The sequence below is a fragment of the Oryx dammah genome, unplaced genomic scaffold (assembly GCF_014754425.2).
Source record: "Oryx dammah isolate SB20612 unplaced genomic scaffold, SCBI_Odam_1.1 HiC_scaffold_10, whole genome shotgun sequence".
NCBI lineage: Eukaryota > Metazoa > Chordata > Mammalia > Artiodactyla > Bovidae > Oryx > Oryx dammah.
The window spans coordinates 5,605,298-5,624,585 of record NW_024070194.1 but is presented as its reverse complement, the minus strand read 5'-3'; the positions used below and the strand labels follow the sequence as shown (position 1 = coordinate 5,624,585).

At 43.4% G+C, this 19,288-nt stretch overlaps 1 protein-coding gene across 1 annotated transcript in view; it reads right to left on the bottom strand.

Moving 5' to 3' along the window:
• B4GALT5 (beta-1,4-galactosyltransferase 5) overlaps positions 1 to 19,282 on the bottom strand; it is a 73,266-nt gene extending 53,984 nt beyond the window's left edge. The window contains exon 1 of the mRNA XM_040248180.1: positions 19,109 to 19,282. Within this exon, the coding sequence (XP_040104114.1) occupies positions 19,109 to 19,223 (115 nt within the window). The 5' untranslated portion in view covers positions 19,224 to 19,282. The remainder of the gene's footprint in view (positions 1 to 19,108) is intronic.
• Between the last annotated feature and the right edge of the window lie 6 nt (positions 19,283 to 19,288).

The window sequence follows — 19,288 nt, the reverse complement described above, 5'->3', positions numbered from 1 at the left end:
GGAATCAAGAGTAGCTTGTGCGTCAAGAGACAGAGAAAACAGTTTAAAAAGAAATCCAGACAGGTATAGTGACACTATTTTCAGTATGCAAAACTCAGGTGACATGATCAAGGCAAAAAATTTTTTCCCCAAAAATGTGAATTTACTTATCAAGAAGTTTTATACAGTGCCATCTCCTTTCCCTTTCCTTCTAAAAAATTAAAAAAAAAAAAAAATTTCAGTCCTAAAGGAAGCCATTAGATGGGGCCATGCTAAGTGGGACTTCCCAGGTGGCACCACGGTAAAGAATCCGCCTGCCGATGCAGGAGACGCAGGTTCCGATCCCTGGGTCAGGAGACCCCTGGAGAAGGAAATGGCACCGCACTCCAGGATTCCTGCCTGGGAAAGTCCACAGTGGGCTGCAGTCCATGGGGTCACATGGAGTCAGCCACGACTGAGCACCGCCACCACGCAGAGCTAGGTAGATGCCTGCACCGGGGACGGACAGGGAGACACAGAGGGATGTCTGAGCCGAGCAGGATATGGACACTGCTCTGAATGGAGTGTCAGGGCCAGGAAGGGTGAGCAAAGCACCAACAGAGGAAAGGGGATGCCAGGGCGGGGTCCCAGAGTCCACGCCGAGCTGCAGGGAGCAGCCTGGGGCAGGCTTGTAGGGAACCCAAGTGGGATGATGAGGGAAGACAGCCCAGCCAAGAGAGAGCGAACCGTGTTCAGGGTGAGAAACATACCCAAACAGGGGCTGGACACAGAGGAATACAGGGTTACATGTAGGGGATTAACCAAATAAGTAAATTTTAATAACAGCAAGGAAATCGGGAGTTAGGACTCTCACTGTTAGAGAAAGGAGTTACAAATATGGAAAGAAAAAAAAAAAACTAAAATGAACCCTGAGATGTTAGGTTTGAATTGTGGATACTGCTGTGAACTCACCATTTTATACACACACACACACACATACACACACACACACACACACGGAGAAATAAATACAGATGTAGTGTGTGGGAGTGCAACAGTGTGTGTAAACCTACATATATTCCAGAGCTCTATGCATTGATAAGAAAACCTAGAAGTCACAACACTCCAATAACAATGAGTGCATCCAGAACCAGGATCTTGGCTTCTAAGAACCCATTCCTCATTAAAAAGAATCATGCTTTAGATAAATAGCTGATTCCAGGTCTGGGATAAAGAAAGCGCAAAGTGTGCCTAGAACAACTTGTTATTCCAGAAAGTAGGGAAGTGCTCGAGAATGAGAGAGACAGAAGGACCGACACCAGGGCAAGGGAGCCCCCCTGGCCTGATCAGGACAATTGAGCATGAATACAAATAAGAGTAAACAGATTAAAGCCACACATCCATGCTGATAACACATTTTTCATTAAAAAAGCATGATGAAGAACAAAATTTATATAGTTTTTTTTCCTTTCTTTTCCTTTAAACTTATTAAGGACCTTCCCACAAAATACATACTGAATACAGAATACAGAAGGGAAGAGAGTCTCTTTATGGCGGAAACCCTCCTCAGAAACCTCCTCAGTCGAGGGATCAGAGCAAACATCCTCGGTGATGGGGCAAATCACAGCCCTGTGTCCTCCGACACGCATCACGAGAACGTTCACATCACTTCTGCGATTTTACCGCCAAAGATGCAGAACCTGGATCTAACCACAAGGAAACATCAGACAAAGTAAGAGACAGGCTACAGAAGAGCTGGCTTGTCATCCTCAGAAGTGTCAAGGTCATGAAACACAAGGAGAAACTGAGGAACTCTTCCAGATTTTCCTGAAGGAGACTAAGGGAATGTCACAGGGAACACAGTGGGCGGTTCTGAACTGCACCCTTCTGACATAAGGGACATTCCTGGGGCAACTGGCAGAGCCTGAATGGGGGTCAGGGATTCAATGGCCACAGAGGTAGAGTATCAGTGTTAATGGGTGGACTGTCCTTGGCTGGAATATCCTTCTTTGTTGAAAAACACACTCTGATATTTGGGAGTGAGGGGACATAATGTCACCAGATGGTTCAAGAAAAAGTCACTAACTACACATGCAACTCTTTTGGAACCTTGAGATTTCAAAACGTTTTTAAAACATATTTTTAAAGAATGTCTGTACGTGTATAGCTGAGTCACTCTGCTGTGCAACAGAGATCGGCACAATGTTGCAAATCAACCGTACTTCAATAAAAAACCTTTTTTTATTTCACGTATTTATTCAAATTACGTCGTTATTTTGTCTTACAGTCAGTTCCGTTATCAGACTTATTTTGAAAGTACACATTTGTTCCAACACAAGTGACATATTTGGGAACAACCTGAGGATAACTGGAATTTTGTGTTGCTTATGTGCAATTTCATCCATGAGCGATACCCAGAAAACTACAACTGACTGAACAGACACACACCTCTGTCTAACATCTGCCAGCGACCTCAGTTCATCTTGAGTGAGCATCCCATACACACTGGATGTTACAACATCCAGTGCTCTTTCAGCACACTTCACAGGAACTCTGGAGTTGCAATTCTTCGGATTGCCCACTTCCACCAGCAAATTTCAGGTCTTTTTTCAAAACAAAGTGCCCTATTTTTTGCTGTTTCTTAACCATTTAACATGTGTAAAACTGTGCTGGTTTCATTAGGTCCAGTATTTTTTTGTGAATACGACACTAACTTAGTTTTTAACTGTTCTGTGCCTAACCCCGTCTTGCCCACAAGCTCTATGGTTTTCATCCAACAGTTTTGTACAGCACAGTGATTTTTAGGAACTAACTGCATTTGATATAATCATCTTTACCAAAAAGAATAAATTACATGACATCAATGGTGTTCCCATTCTGTACATATAGGAATGGGGAAAAAAGAGGGTGGAGAAAGAAAGTTTGGTCACTCTTGACAAACTGGAGGAAAAAACATCAGACTAGAGAAAAATAACCAAGTACAAGTAGGGTTTTTCTATGTATCTTTTACTTATTTATTTAGTTGGCTGCACTGGGCCTCAGTTGCAGCATGTGGGATCTAGCTCCCCGACCAGGGATTGAACCAAGGCCCCCTTCATTAATGAAGAGTGCAGAGTCTTAGCCATTGGACCACCAGGGAAGTCTGTTAATAGGTTTTTAAGAAAGATTTTATTTCTGTTTTGTAGAACCCAATCAAAGGAGGAGATATATCAAATATTACACTTTCCCATTAAATTAGCCACATTAAAACATTTAATAAAATTTGAGGTCCTTCTATTTTAACTTCATTAATAGTGTTTAGGATTAAGACTAAACTGATGTGACGTCACAAGGGCTAGAACTTCCCATCAAGTTTTCCACATGTTTTCTTAAGAGTCATCTGCCAGAAATAATCTTATATAAAGTCTCTATGTTTATTTCAAATGAGAGAAACAGAACTAACCAGGAAAAGATATTACAGCAAAGAGATGGTACAAGATTATTCCAATACAAAGACTCAAAGCATTCATTTAACTGCTGCCACCTTTATAACGTCAATTCTCTCAGCCTAGCAGCTCCTAAGGTATAAAAATTTTAAATATCTGTTTGTGTATATAAAGAGAAGGAAACAATGAAATGAAAACACTTGGGATGAAAAGATGATTATGAATAAATTACGGTAAACTTCTTTATCATCCCTCAGTTCAGTTCAGTTCAGTCGCTCAGTCGTCTCCGACTCTTTGCAACCCCATGAATCGCAGCACACCAGGCCTCCCTGTCCATCACCAACTCCCGGAGTTCACTCAGATTCACGTTCATCGAGTCAGTGATGCCATACAGCCATCTCATCCTCTGTCGTCCCCTTCTCCTCCTGCCCCCAATCCCTCCCAGCATCACAGTCTTTTCCAATGAGTCAGCTCTTCACATGAGGTGGCCAAAGTACTGGAGTTTCAGCTTTAGCATCATTCCTTCCAAAGAAATCCCAGGGCTGATCTCCTTCAGAATGGACTGGTTGCATCTCCTTGCAGTCCAAGGGACTCTCAAGAGTCTTCTCCAACACCACAGTTCAAAAGCATCAATTCTTCAGCGCTCAGCTTTCTTCACAGTCCAACTCTCACATCCATACATGACCACTGGAAAAACCATAGCCTCGACTAGACAGACCTTTGTTGGCAAAGTAATGTCCCTGCTTTTCAATATGCTGTCTAGGTTGGTCATAGGCTTCCCTGGTGGCTCAGAGGATAAAGCGTCTGCCTGCAATGCAGGAGACCCGGGTTCGATCCCTGGGTTGGGAAGATCCCCTGGAGAAGCAAATGGCAACCCACTCCAGTATTCTTGCCTGGAGAATCCCATGGACAGAGGAGCCTGGTGGGCTACAGTCCATGGGGTCTCAAAGAGTCGGACATGACTGAGCGACTTCACACACACACACAGCTTGGTCATAACTTTCCTTCCAAGGAATAAGTGTCTTTTAATTTCATGGCTGCAATCACCATCTGCAGTGATTTTGGAGCCCCCCAAAATAAAGTCTGACACTGTTTCCACTGTTTCCCCATCTATTTCCCATTAAGCCAACCCCAAAAGTAACTCTTACCTAAAGTTAATTTCCCACAGAGCCAAATGAAATTCCATTAAATCCAAACTTTCTAATTCACACAGACCTGAAGATTTCTGGATACTTAAAAGTAGAATGAAAAAGCCAGGCATGCCAAGTCAACAACTAAACAGAAAAATCAAGCCAATACCAAAATCAAATGTTTCACTTCCTCCCACTCACATTCACACACTTTCTTTCTCTCTCTCTGGGATTCCAGTTGTCCCTTGCAGACAAAGCAAATGATGGGTGCTAGCCTAACACAAGTCAGCTCAAAAATAACCTTACCAACAGAGGCAAGGTTATTTCCACCTTCCACCCATCAGCAAGACTAGCTGCTTAGGAGTAACAGACTTACTTTTCATACCAACCATATGGGCTTCCAATTTCAGAAAGTGTTTCTTCCTTATCGCTCCTCGAAAGAAGTAAAATATAAAACAATTTCTCATTGCCTAGGCAAAAACTACCTCTCAAATTAAATACTGATGCACATACTCAAGACAAAAAGTATAGCTTTGATCACAAATTTGAAAACACCAAAACCACTAACCTAAATATTTTTCTAATTCAAAATTAGAAACAATGCCCCTAGCAATATACAAGAAACTGTATCTACTTCTTCCTAAATCAGGACTGAGTGTTTTCCTGTTTATCGATTTTTATTTTATCTTTATTTTTTTGGCCATGCCATGTGATTTGCAGGCTCTTGGTTCCCCAACCAGGGATTGAACCCCGGCCCACAGCAGTTAAAGTGCTGAGTCTTTACCACTGAACTGCCAGGGAATTCCCTGTTTATCATTTTTTCATCTAGATTTCAAGTTAAGGAACAAGACAAACCATTAATACATTCATTTGTGATTTGCAAGTTCGAAGCATTATCCTACACATACTATGTAAGATACAAAGTACCTCAAAGGGTTAAAATCCATATTGAATCTCAAATAGGTAAAACTTTAGAACCCCTACTTGTCATCTGCCCACAAACCAGCACCCAGCCACACCCCCCAGATCAAAATCAAACATCTGACTGAACTGGGCAAATTAATCTGCAACTGAGCTAGGAATCATACTTTCTATTACAATTAATATCTTTACAAATCCATTGTGTTTTCATTTGATCCTTTTTAATTCTTCACCTTGAAGTCTTAATAGCACAACATGCCCAAATGAGCAGAGAATCAGCTAATTGTACTTTTCAGGACCTCAGATCTGTCCACCTCCACCTTACTTTATCAATTTAACAAATAGTATTTATTGAGAACCTACTTCCCTGATGGCTCCGATGGTAAGGAATCTGCCTGCAATGTTAAAGAGACCCAGGTTCGATCCCTGGATCGAGAAGATCCCCTGGAGGAGGGTATAGCAACCCAATCCAGCATTCTTGCTTGGAGAACTCCATGGACCGGTCACAGTTCGTGGGGTTGCAGAGGATCAGACACAACTGAGCAACTAACACTACGGTGTGCCAAACCAACGTTCTAGGCAGGGATACAACAGTGAGCAAGAAAAATGAGGCCCATGCATCTGACACTGAATTACAGATCCAAGGACAGGCAGGAGGAGTATTTGCGTCAGCCAGAGAAACGCTTAAGGGAAGAGCCTAGTCTATGCTGGAAACCAGGCAGGAAGTCCATGGGGCTGGAGGAAGAAAAGAGGCATAAATGAAACTGAGGAGGAAGGTAGAGGCCAGACCACAAAAATTTTTCTAAGCTACCATAGGGAGACTGAACTTTATCCTGAAAGCCCTGAAAGCCACTGAAGGGTAGAAGACAGACTGATCCTTATCTGACAAATGCTCTCTGAGAACTTTCTCTCTGTGGCACTGAGAAAGTACCAGACTTCTGTTCTAAAACTGATACTTCCAGGTGGAAAGGAAGAGGCCTCAGCATATAAACACATCCTCCCTCTGCTGGTCGAGAGCATCTAACAAACTTCATTATTAAAAACTTCAGTCACTGCTCCCCACCATCGCCATGACTCTGTTCAGGAGATAAACATCAGAAACATTCCATGTTTAAATATAAACAGCCCCGGAGGGCTCAGGGGGAAAGAATCTACCTGCAATGCAGGAGATGCGGTCTGGATCCCTGGGTCAGGAAGATCCCCTGGAGTAAGAAATGGCAACCCACTCCAGGATTCTTGCCTGGGAAATCTCATCAACAGAGGAGCCTGGCGGGGCTACAGTCCATGGGGTCACAGAAGAGTCTGGTGTGACTTAGTCACTAAAGAATAACAAATATAACCACCACCAAAACCAGGTACACCCAATGGGCCCGGGCGGGGGTGGATGGCGGCAGGGGGGAAGGGTGTTAAGAAATGAAATGTGTCTTTCTTCATGAATTTCTTTAAAAATTTTGCTGTCTTAAATATCTACAATAAAATATATTCATTATTATTCTTGGCAATTAAGGAATGTTAACATCAACTGACCCTCAATTAAACACATCCTCTGGGAATATAAAAATCACTCAAAATTCTGAAAAGCTTTTACTAAAATGAAGTCATGCTCCCTTGTTGAAGACTTAGAAGTAACAGAGCTATGGTGTTCAGATTATTCATCACTGTATCCCCAGACCTAGCACACAGTAAGGAGTTAACACAGAGATTAAGTTAGCTTTAAGAAAACAGCCAAATCAAACGAATGCAAAGTCAAGTTTGTAAATTTCTTCTTTTATTACAGGCTCCAAAACACAAAAATTTCCCAAGAACCCACCTGTTTTAAGTCACTATCATTATTACTCACATTTGGATAAGTATACTGGAAACTCAGCTGATACCAGGAAAAAAAAAAAAATCAAAGTGCCAAATTTTACTATGTCACTGTTGCAGAAGTCCAGCAGGTTTTACATGTTACACTCTTCTATTTCCTCATTCTTTAACATTCTCTTCATTTTCTGATAATATTATAAAGGAAACCAGAAAGAAAGAAATCACGTGTTCCTATCACACACATCCTAGTCAGCCAAGCTACCTCCTGGCAGGTCGTTCGTCATCACCGCCTGCCATCCTGTGCCTGTGCCGGGGACTGGGGAAACAGTGCTCTCCTGAATAAAGAATTATTGGTATTCAAACAACCAGAAGGAAAAAAAAAAATCACACTTAACATCAAACTCAAAGCCATGCATTACCATGGCTCTAAGCATCACCACGTATTAAACAGCAAAGCATGAAAAGTGCTGGTTAATCCAGATCCAAGGCCAACAAAACGCCAAGTGATAATTTACTTTTCAGTGTCATCAAAATCAACATATGCTTTCATTTCTGTATGGAAGAAAGAGTGAGCCCAGTGTTTCATGGACTATGCTTACCAATCTATAATACTTTCTAAATTTCTCTTCTAAATCTCATGTTTAACCACTAAACTGTACTGTCCCCAACACCAAAAATTTGGTGTTTTAACATCTGGCCCTGTCTTACATGGATTTTCGGAGAACTGAGATTTCGAAACAGAAAATACTTAAATGCAAGTGACATTTCAGTCCTACTGAGCAAAATAATCAACAAACATCAGAAAGATTTAAATTTCCCCCCCTTTATCAGAAGAGTCATAGGACTCTTCAAATACTTGAAATATTGAACGGAATCTGCAGAGCGTGTCAACTTTGGCAAAGAGAGTAATCATTTTAAAGACCAAGAATCAGAAATCAAGAAATGAAGATCAAACTTAAACGAGAGGGGGAAAAGAAAGTAAGAGACAGATAAACCAAAAAACCTTGCCTCCTGCTTTCTCAAAAATCAGCTCAATTGCTCGCGAAAGGTTTCCGTAAGTTACTGACAGGCTGCCTATGGAAACCTTTCCCGAGCAAAAAATAAATAAATAAATAAGAAATGGGTACAATGTAGGGAGCAAAAGTTAAGTCATAAAACTGACCAAGTAGTATATTTCTTCAAGTAAAAAGGAAAAACATAAATAAACCGAATCTCATTAAAGTTAAAAGCTTTTGCGTATTAAATGACACCTACCAACAGAGGGCAAAGACAATACACAGGATGGGAGAAAATACTTGCAAACCATGTATCTGTAATGGTTTAATATTTTAACAATATCAGGAGCTCTTAACAATAGACAATCCAATGTAAGGAGGGTAAAAGGAAAAATAAACAAATAAATAAATAAACAAAAAGGGTAAGGGAACCTGAACAGACCTTTCACTAAACAAGATATACAAACAGCCGATAAACACATGCAAAGATGCTAGACCTCATTATTCACTAAGGAAATGCAAACCAAAACTACCTCGAGCTACCATTTCACACCTATGGGGGTGTCCTACACTTAAAAAAATACATGCTCAGAAAGCAACTGTTGGCTGCAAGGCTGGAGAAACTGGAGACCTCACATATTGTTGGCGGGAACACAGAATGGTGCCGGCACTGGCGAAAGTCCAGCAGCTCCGCAAAGAATCAAAGAGAACTACCCTTGTACTGTTACTGTTTAGTCGCTATGTCATGTCCAACTCTTTTGCGACCATGCACTGTAACCCGCCAGGCTCCTCTGTCCATGGAATTTTCCAGGCAAGAATACTGGAGTGAGTTGCCATTTCTAACTCTCCAGGGGATCTTCCTGACCCAGGGATCAAACCCACATCTCTTGCTTGGCAGGCAGATTCTTTACCACTGAGCCACCTGGGAAGCCCTAGAATTACCACAGGACCCAGCCACTCCACTTCCAGGTAAATATTCCAAGAACTGAAAGCAGGGACTCGAACAGATCCGTGTGTGCCAACATCTGCAGCAGTGCTATTTACAACAGCCAAAAGGTGGAAGCAACTCAGGTGCTTGTCAACAGATGAGAGAACAAAATGGGGGTATACATAGGATGGAATAGTATTCACACACAAAAAGAATACAGTTCTGACACATGCTATTCTAGGAGTGAACCAGGCAAACATTCTGCCAAGTGAGCAGGGAAGACTCTAAGGGACAGATATCGGATGACTGGGCAGTCACAGTCACCGCAGGTTAGCAGCTGGGGCCTGGGACAGTGGACGAGGAGTTATTGCTTAATGGGAAGCGAATTTCTGTTTGGGGCAACAGAAATTTTTGGAAATAGTGGTCCTGGTTGCTTAACATTGTGCACACAATTAATGCCACTGAATTGCACATCTAAATTACCAAAATACACGGCAAATTTCATGTCAGAAATATTTTACCACAGAGAAATAGCAAGGGGAAAAAAAAAGGACAGAGTTGTTTTGGGCAAAGTGAATACCAAAATCACAAAATCACTGAATAATTTAAATTGGTGTCTCTTCTCAAACTCCCTCCCCTCAACCCCGTTAAAACTCAAAATAAGGATTAACTGAAGAAGCGACTCCTTCCCCAGGTTAAACACAATCCAACAGCAAAGAGGCTAGTTTGACCACACAACAGTTTCTCCATTCATTTCAATTAATATTTAAGTGCATCCAGTGTGCTAAGCACAAGGACAAGACAATCCAGAGAACCTCCCTATCGTGACTCCACAGATTATGAAGATATGGAGAGAATGAGTTTCTCTTTAAAAGTTAAATGATTAAATGGGTTTATTTACAATATAAAGATTTACAATAAGTACGTCAAGAATCCTGAGGTCAGTCTACAGTCACCTCTGGCCCACCTGGTTTAACTTTCCTAAATTGGCAATTGGTTTTTTTTTTTCCATTTTTCTGCAAGAGAATAAAGGATTATTTGTTTTAAACTACACAAACAAGACCACAACACAACATTTAAGAAAATACTATTTTCTGACCTTTAAAAGCCAATAGTCTACCAATCAGAAAAGACTGATAAAACATCACAACCGTGAGTATAATTTAAGCTTAGTGCTTAAAAAGCACACCTCCTCACAATGGGGCAACTAGCAGTTCCATGAGTAAAAAAAAAAAAAAAATACAGTTTTTCCATCTTTCCAAGTATACAGTTGCTCAACACCTGAAAATTAAGCAAAAAGTTTAAGTGTCTATTAATCATACTTCTAGGACCACTTGGGGTGAAAAAAAATCCCTTCTCCATGGATATTTAAATGTTTTACAACTCTTTAATAAAAAATAATAAACTGCTGTGCTCACTAGCACACCTCTAGGCTGAGTTTTAAAGCACGACACTGAACTTTCCTACAATCTACACATCCCTGTATGTGACACTCCACAACATTTTTCATCATTATAATCACGCTACTAATCGCCTCAGAGAACTGTTCATAATTGATGATGGTAACTAAGGTACTTCAGAACAATGACCAGCTTTTCTTCTAGTCATGGCAAAGTCCCTGGGTATCTCTGTCACCTGGGAAGGAGGCGAAACACTACTTATAGTCTAATAATTACTCACTCAAACTAACAAAAGAGGTGGGAAGGGGTGGAATCTGAGAAGAGACACCACTTTAAATTATTCAGTGTGATTCCCAGGCTTGGGATCAGCAGGAGGTATGAATGCTCTTCGCTATAAGCCACAATATTAAAAAGAATTACTGGGTCAAAATGTAATATTCATTTTTCATTTAACATCCAATTACCTAGAGGACTGAAGATGGAGCAGAAACTAATGAGTCCAGGGCTCCATTTCATGTTTAAAAGCAAAAGTGTGAAGCTAGAGGGGAAAAAAACTGATTTAGCAGATTAAAACTTAAAAGGATTACCCAGGGGACAAAAAGGGGGAAAAGAAAGAAAGATTAAAAAAAAAAAAAAAAAAAAGCTGTAACATCCCAAAGGTATTTCCATAGAATTCTTTAGGGTTTTTTCCCTTTGACCATTCTTTGTCACAATGATTTCAAAGACAGACTTTGGTGCAGACATTTCTAAGTCTTATTTTCAGGGCAGACTGTCCTCATGATGGTTACACACTTACAACCATGTCTGATGGTTACACACTGACACTTCACAGAATTTCACTAAAGGTGGGAAACCAAGTGAATGAGAGGTCTGAACTTTTTAATTAATAAATGGGGTATCTTTACTTGACAGAACTCATTATTCCTTCCCCTAAAAGGTTCAACTCACACTTGCTCAGAACTATGGAACTTCGGGTCTAAGAGGGACCCTGGCATCTGTACTTGAGTTCACTGCTTCAGTTTATAGATGGGAAAACTGAAATAAAGGCTTCCATCTAGTTACTGGTCAAGTCGGACTGGCGCCCCACCCTCCTCTGAGTTTAGCACTAGCATTAGGCCAAGAGGACATCTCCTATGGCTATAACAATTTACACAATTGTTACAGGACATCTCCTATGGTTATAACAAAATATAACAATTCTGAGCCTATCCACTGTCGTGCCAAGCCCCGTTCCATGCATATTCCACTCAATTCTCACAGCAACCCTGAGGAAGACGTTATACTCCATTGGGCGGATGAGAAAACTGAAAATCGTCTACCCGCTCAGTCAGAGTTGACTCAAATCCAGGTCTGATTGATGTCTAACAGTTAACTCCAGTGTTAGTAGAGTCCGACTCTTTGTGACCCCATGGGCTGTACCCACCAGGCTCCTCTGTCCACGGAATTCTCCAGGCCAGAATACTGGAGCGGGTAGCCATGCCCTTCTCCAGGGGATCTTCCCAACCCAGGGATCAAACCCGGGTCTCTTTCATCGGAGGCAGATTCTTTGCTGTCTGAGCCTCTAGTTCACCTTCATCCTATGGCCCTTACCTCGGCCTAGAGGGTCTTATGCGGCCTGACCCCTACCGTCTTTCTAAGCTCACTTCCTACCACTTCCCGTCATTATAAAAATCCAGTCAACCTTCACTAGGGGTTCTGCCTCAGGGCCTTCACATATGCGTGACACCCCCATCACCACCCTAATCTCCAGACCTGAGAGTGGCCAGTTCTACCCTTCAAGTCAAATATTACCTCTTTAATGAAGCTTTCCCTAACCACTCAGTCTAAAATAGACTCTCAGTTACTCCTACCACTATCCAAAAATATCTTGCATATTGGCTGTCTCCCTAACAGAATAAAAGCACCACAAAGGGGAAAAACGTCTCACTAGAATGAAAGCACCAGGATGGCAGAAATGTTCCGCCTTACTCATTTCTAGACTGCCCAATACCCAAGAGTATCTAACAAGAGGGGTGGCAATCAAAAAACACTACTTATTCCATCAGTGAATGAATGCCTATATCTGAACCTCCACCTCATTAACAGCTAGTATCACAGAATTTAGAAGTTGATTAGCTGGTTGTGGTGGTTTACTTGCTAAGTCATGTCCGATTCTTGCAACCCCATGGACTGTAGCCTGCCAGGCTCTTCTCTCCATGAGATTCTCCAGGCAAGAATACTGGAGTGGGTTGCCATTTTCTTCTCCAGGGGATCTTCCCAACCCGGGAATCAAACCTGGCTCTCTGCATTGTAGGCAGTTTCTTTACTGACTGAGCTACAAGGGAAGCATCAATTGATTACGTACTATCTTCAATTTTTCTCTAGGTGTTTCTCATGATTAACCTTATCTTTTCAATCGAATGCTATGTGCTTCAGGGATATTTTGTAATTCTCAACTTTGGACAAGTTAATGACTCATTTTGGGCTTATAAAGCAGTCAAAAATCTAGAAACTAAAGAATAACTCAAACCAGTCCATCCTAAAGGAAATCAGCCCTGAATATTCATTGGAAGGACTGATGTTGAAGCTGAAACTCCAATACTTTGGCCATCTGATGCGAAGAACTGACTCATCTGAAAAGACCCCGATGCTGGGAAAGACTGCAGACAGGAGAAGAAGGGGACGACAGAGGATGAGATGGTTGGATGGCATCACTGACTCAATGGACATGAGTGTGAGTAAACTCCAGGAGTTGGTGATGGACCGGGAGGCCTGGTGTGCTGCAGTCCATAGGGTCACAAAGAGTCGGACATGACTGAGCAACTGAACTGAACGGAACTGAAAGAATAACTGCTCTTTCACTGATAGTGTACACAGGCCTGCCTCTTTTTATCTCCTTGAACTTCTTTGAAGCCAACACCCAATCTTTTTGCTTCTGTTTAACCTTCTGCTTCTGATTAACCTTCAACTCTGGGAGTTGGTGATGGACAGGGAGGCCTGGCATGCTGCAGTCCATGGGGGTCACAAAGGGCCAGACATGACTGAGTGACTGAACTGAACTGAACCTTCATCTTGACCAATGTTAACCACTAGTTCTCTCTCTCATTCTCTGGCAGGCCTCTGCAGCGTCAACAGTGCCTGCCTACTTCTCACTTGCTGAAGTTCTATTTGCTTAGTTGTGCAGCTGGATGTGCACAACATATTTTCCATGATCTAAAAAGCTGCTGGGACTTCCGTGGTGGTCCAATGATTAAAACTTTGCCTTCCAATGCCCGGGATGCGGGTTCAACCACTGGCCAGGGACGCGGGTTTGACCACTACTCAGGGAGCTAAGATGATCCCACATGCCTCATGGCCAAACAACCAAAAGGTAAAACAGAAGCAAGGTTGCAACAAATTCAATAAAGACTTTAAGAATGGTCCACACCAGAAAAATCTTTAAAAAAATAAAAGCTGCAAAATTAGTGTTAAGTCACTCAGTTGTGTCCAACTCTTTTGCGACTCCATAGACTGTAGCCTGCCAGGCTCCTCTGTCCATGGGATTCTCCAGGCAGTGATACTGGAGTGGGTAGCCATTCCCTTTCTCCAAGGGAACCTTCTCGACCCAAGGATCAAACCCAGGTCTCCTACATTGCAGGCAGATTCTTAAGGAAGCAAGTAAGTCAGCAGCATTTCAGCTTCTATAGCTTCGGTGTTCCACAGTCTTGGAGAGCTCCAAAGAGTTGGGCCACACAAGGAGACCCTCCTTCCTGCCATATTATAGGCAGCTCCCACGGGCCTGTCAAGCTCACTGGGGGAAATGTCAGGGTCGGAGCAGAATTAGCTTCTGGCTGGAGTATTGAGGCCCTGGAATGGCAACTGATACTGTCTGAACACTGCTTCCCAAGTCTGTCTGGGACCAGCACATTTTCACTGTTCAAGAGCCTTCAACTTCAAAACTAAGACTTTGTTTCCAACATAGCAAACTTCTGCAGGAAGACATAAAACATCACCAAAATCCTGGTCAAAGGTGGTGCTGTTCAGTTTTATAACCTCAATCTGCTCTCCAAATGTGCTTTCCTTCTAAGAAGACTGATACAATGTAATACTCAGAGGAAATATCTGAGTGAGCCAGCCAGTGGGGAGAAGCAGGTCTTTTAACAGGGTGGTGCCTTTTAATTCTCTAAATAACCCACATTCACGGTGCCTATTTCACTGCAGAAAAGCTCAGGAACTAAGTGCACCCAAGCATTTTGAGGCCACTTGCATGTGAGGAAGAACAATTTTCATACTACACTTAGGAGGGGATCTGAAATTTTCCTGGGGTTACTAGAAAAGGTTGCATTTGATTACATAAAACATGTATCTTACCTAGAATCTTAGGTCCAAATCTCGTATAGAATGTACATGAATTATCAACTTTCTAAACAAAAAACCTCACTAGAAGTTTGGCTAAGACGCAGTTCTAGTTTTTCAAACAGCTTTGTTTTGTGGCCAAGGATAAGATCAAAGAATCAAGGGAACTTGCTCAAGGTCATCTGGTCAAATCAGGTGGGACTGAAATGACTGATTTCTGCCTTCCAAAAGCCAACCATACATCAAACTTGTCTTGGAACTAAGCAGGCCCAAAGGGAAAAATCACTCCTCCTTTCTTCCCTCAATAATCAAAAGCAAAATTAAACAGAGGAACTTTAATAAAATGTCCTCAGTATATAGACTACTGCTCTAACAAGGCATAGGCATGTCTCAAAATCAGTAACTGAAATGATTTGCAAACGTGAGTTACTGCTGTAACAACCTTCCCATGTGACAGCACCATAAACTTCATAAGAGTTTAAAAATCAGCCCTTCAAATGTACATCCATAAATAGTTCACTTATCTTCTAAAAGACTCGGTCAGACTGGAACAGAGGTACTCTGAGCTCTCGGATTTTTTCTAAGTTAAAAGATCATAAATAAGTCCAAAGTTCTCTCCAGAATTCTGAAAGGAATAGGGATATTTCAACAGTGCAGGTGAAACAAGTGATGAAATCAACAGTAACCACTCAGGCTGTAGGGGGCAGGGGGCTACAGAGAAGACACACCTATGCACTTTCATAGCCACATTCCTTTCCTCTTCCTTTTTCAAAACCCCCACCTCCTGGACACTTCTGCCCCATCCTTTCCATTTCTACTTTTAAGCTGCTGATGTTAAAACACTACTTTTGATTTAATAACAAAAACACAATGGCCAATGAAGCCGTATTTTTAAATTACTTAAACCAGATCAGCATGAGGATATCAAAGTAGCTAAGAGCACTCTGTATTTGTTACAAACACATTATAGCCCTATTTAGTGATCCTCCTCACATCCAATTTTCTAAGTCAAATGGTACCAGGAACCCCCATTTCAGATGACCCCCAAGCCCAGGAAAAATTCCCTTCACTCTCAGACTATATGGGTCACTGATATTGAGAACCAGTGTTAGATCTCAAAAATATCAACAATAGTTATGCTGAAACTGTAGCTGGGCTATATTACATGTGAGCAACTTTAAAATGTTTATAACTACTGCGATTTTTCTCAAATCTCAAATTCAAGTCTGCCTATTTCCGAGTACAGCTGTAACACACTCTTGGATTGAGGACTTCCCTTTAGCCCTTCCCTTTAGCCCTTGAGCACAACGTGGCCACAGGGTATACAAAGCAAACCAAAAGCAGGACTGGAAAAAATTAAACCTGGAAGGAAATACAAGTCTCATACTTCCCGTTATGCCAGAACACAGAATTGTCATTAGTTGAAAATGTATTAGGTTGAGCTATATCAAACTGCCGACATACAACTGGTTTTGACCTGCAAAAATGGAAATTTCACATAAATATCATCTAATATTATTTTCTAAGCTCATTTTAATAATTGTCTCAAATAAGGTCTTCACAGCCCAAGGCATATAAAAAGCTTCTCTTTCTCTAGTTCGCCTTAAACTTTTGAAAAGATTTGCCGCTCTGTCCAAAGCTGATTTTAAAAAATTAAGTCGGTTAACAGGAAAGCCAAGATAAAAGAAAACTACCAAACACCTCAATGTGAGAACCCGAAAACCACTCCATATCCTTCCCACCACTCCCCTTTTCCGACTAACAGAAGTTGAATCCTAAATTGATCTGCTCTTTAGAAGACTTACACTTAAGGAGAAATTAGTGACTATTTCAGTGATTTCCATCTTTTTCAGTTACCAGTGAGGTAGGAATTGAGTGTGGTAGAGCCCACTGCTTTACACTCGGGTTCCACTGACCTAAAAATCTACCTCTGAAGAATTTTAATTAAGTTGATAAGTTCCATTTTGTTTCAGAATCCTGCTTCTAATCTCTCTAATCAACAGGGTGATTATCAACCCAGTGGGATATATTTTTCCATTTAGACATAGTTGATATACGCACCAACACCAGGAAAAAACCTGTTCCTTTCACAAAAGGGCTTATGGCTCCAAGATTGCCTCTGGGTTCAAATCCATCATTTTACATTCATTTTTATTAGAGACTAATATCCAATATGCTAATGAACTCTTTTCTCAATTAATTCCCCTAATTACTCACCTGTTTTTATTCTGCCCAAATTCCTACCTCACCAGGCCACCCACAGTTCCTTCCCAGAGGGAGATGCTTCTCCTAAAACACTAACTGTTACAGCAACCTGATGTTACCTGTTCTATCTTCCAGATCGAGTTTGCAGCTCAAATCATCAATATTAACCAAATGAAATATGTTCTTCAAAAAAAAAAAAAATCAGGAAAGAATCTTTTGCTGTATCTGGAAATTTCTCTCTTCAGCTAGTTCAATGTTGACAGGTCAACAAAAAGGCACTAATCATTACTATAATCCTAAAGGGTTTTTCTCTAGAGTTAAACCATCAACCCTTTTCTAACATCCAAATAATCCACTCTTTAGAGCAAAACTGCCCCACCTCCAACAGCATCTTCTGATCATTTTTCACCTTAAACTGAGGTTTTCTTATGGCCTCATGGTCATGCCAAGTCAGGCAAATATATACCTTCCATCTACTCTCTTCTTTCTCAAAAGCTACATACAATAGCTGTTTCTTTTAAAACTCTCCAAGCATCAAGTACAATGGTAAGTGCCTTAAAAGGGTATTTATCTACTTCCAGCTTTAAAACCCTATGAGGTTTTTTCATCCTAATGCACACCCCCATTTTACAGAGGAGAAAAGCTGAGGCTAAGTAACTTGCTCAAGGTCATACTGGGCAGGAACCAGAATCCAAGTCTGACCTCCAAGCTCCCTGACCTTAACCCTCACGCTGCTACTTCCTTCTGGTGTCTTTCTTCTCCTCCCTGATGTCTGCTCTGTGGTCTTAGACAGCCTCTACTTGAGCAGGGCTCAGTTTCTCCAGAGCTGCCTTTCCTTTAAAGGCTAAGCCTTTGAGAGAAGAATCAGTATCCATTCCATCTTTTCTCCACGCTCCTCCTTCCCACCTGCACCATTTCCCCAAGGCCCTCGTCACAGCTCCTCCTCTAGGGCCGTCCACCCCCGCCCCGGCCCCAGAACAGGTCCCCTTCTACCCTTAACGCCAGGAGAGGCCAGAAGTGAAAGAAGGGAAGAAAAGAAGAGGCCACACAGCACCCCTTCCCCCAAGACTTCAGCTGAGAAGAAACTGGCTGAGGACCAGAGAGGGGTGGTGAGGGCTGGGGAACGACAGGCAGGAGGGCAGGGAGCGGGAATGACAAGGGTGTGCCCTTGGGGGTAGGCGGGGCAGGGGAGGGGATGGAGTGGCGGCGTGGGACGCTCCGGGGCTTGCAGACTGAATAGAGGGTGGAACTCCAGGGGGAGCGGGGGGATGGCACCCAGCGAGGACAGGGATCTGGCCATTCGGAGGAGGATGTGTGCGTTGGGGCGGAGGACCAGGAGGAGGATGTAACGAGGGAAAGTGGAGGGAAGAAAGGGCAGGGAGGGGGAGTGAGCAGGAAACGGTAGAGTCGCCGGCGGCCGGAGAGAAGAAGGATGGATGGGAACCGGGATGGTGGGACTCCGAGAGACCCCAGCATCGGGGCTCCGCGGGGAGGGGCGGGCGGGCTGCGAGGGGGGTTCGGGGTCCGCGGAATCCCGGGAACCGGGGATGGAGGAGACCCCGGGGCGGGAGCTCTCGAGGCGAGCAGCGGGAAGTGGGGGTTCTGGCGAGGCCAGGGCCTGAACAGGGGGCGTCCCAGCACGATGAGGGTGTGTGTGTGCGTGTGTCGGTGTGTGCGCGCGCGCGCGAAGGCACCATAGGGTTAGCGCGGGGAGATGGGGATGAAGGAGGGCAGCGGGTGGGCGGGAGGCTGACGGGGGGTGAGGGCTCCGGAGCCCGTCGGGGTTCAGAGGGCGGGAAGGTCCTGGTCCCCCGAGGGCCCGGAGTGTGGCGGGGGGAGGGGGGTCTCCCGAGGATCGGGCCGGAGTCCCCGTGGTCTTCCAAGCGCCAGGCTCCGAGTCGCCTCCCAGCCGGGTGTCCTCCGAAAGCCGGGGTCCCCCGGGGCGGGGCGGTGGGTTCCCGGAGTCCCCCCCCCCCGGAGATCAGAGCGGCACCCCCCACCCCGGGGCCCCGGATCCCCCTCCTACCTATACCCGGCGCCACATAGACGAAGTAGAGCAGCGAAGACGACAGCGAGAAGAAGAAGAGCGCGGCGAGCAGCGAGCGGCGCGGCAGCCGCAGCAGCCCCCGGCGGACGCGCATGCTGCAGCCGGGCCGCCGCTCGGGCGCCGGGCCGGGCCTGCTCCCGCCGCTCCCCGTCTGCCGCC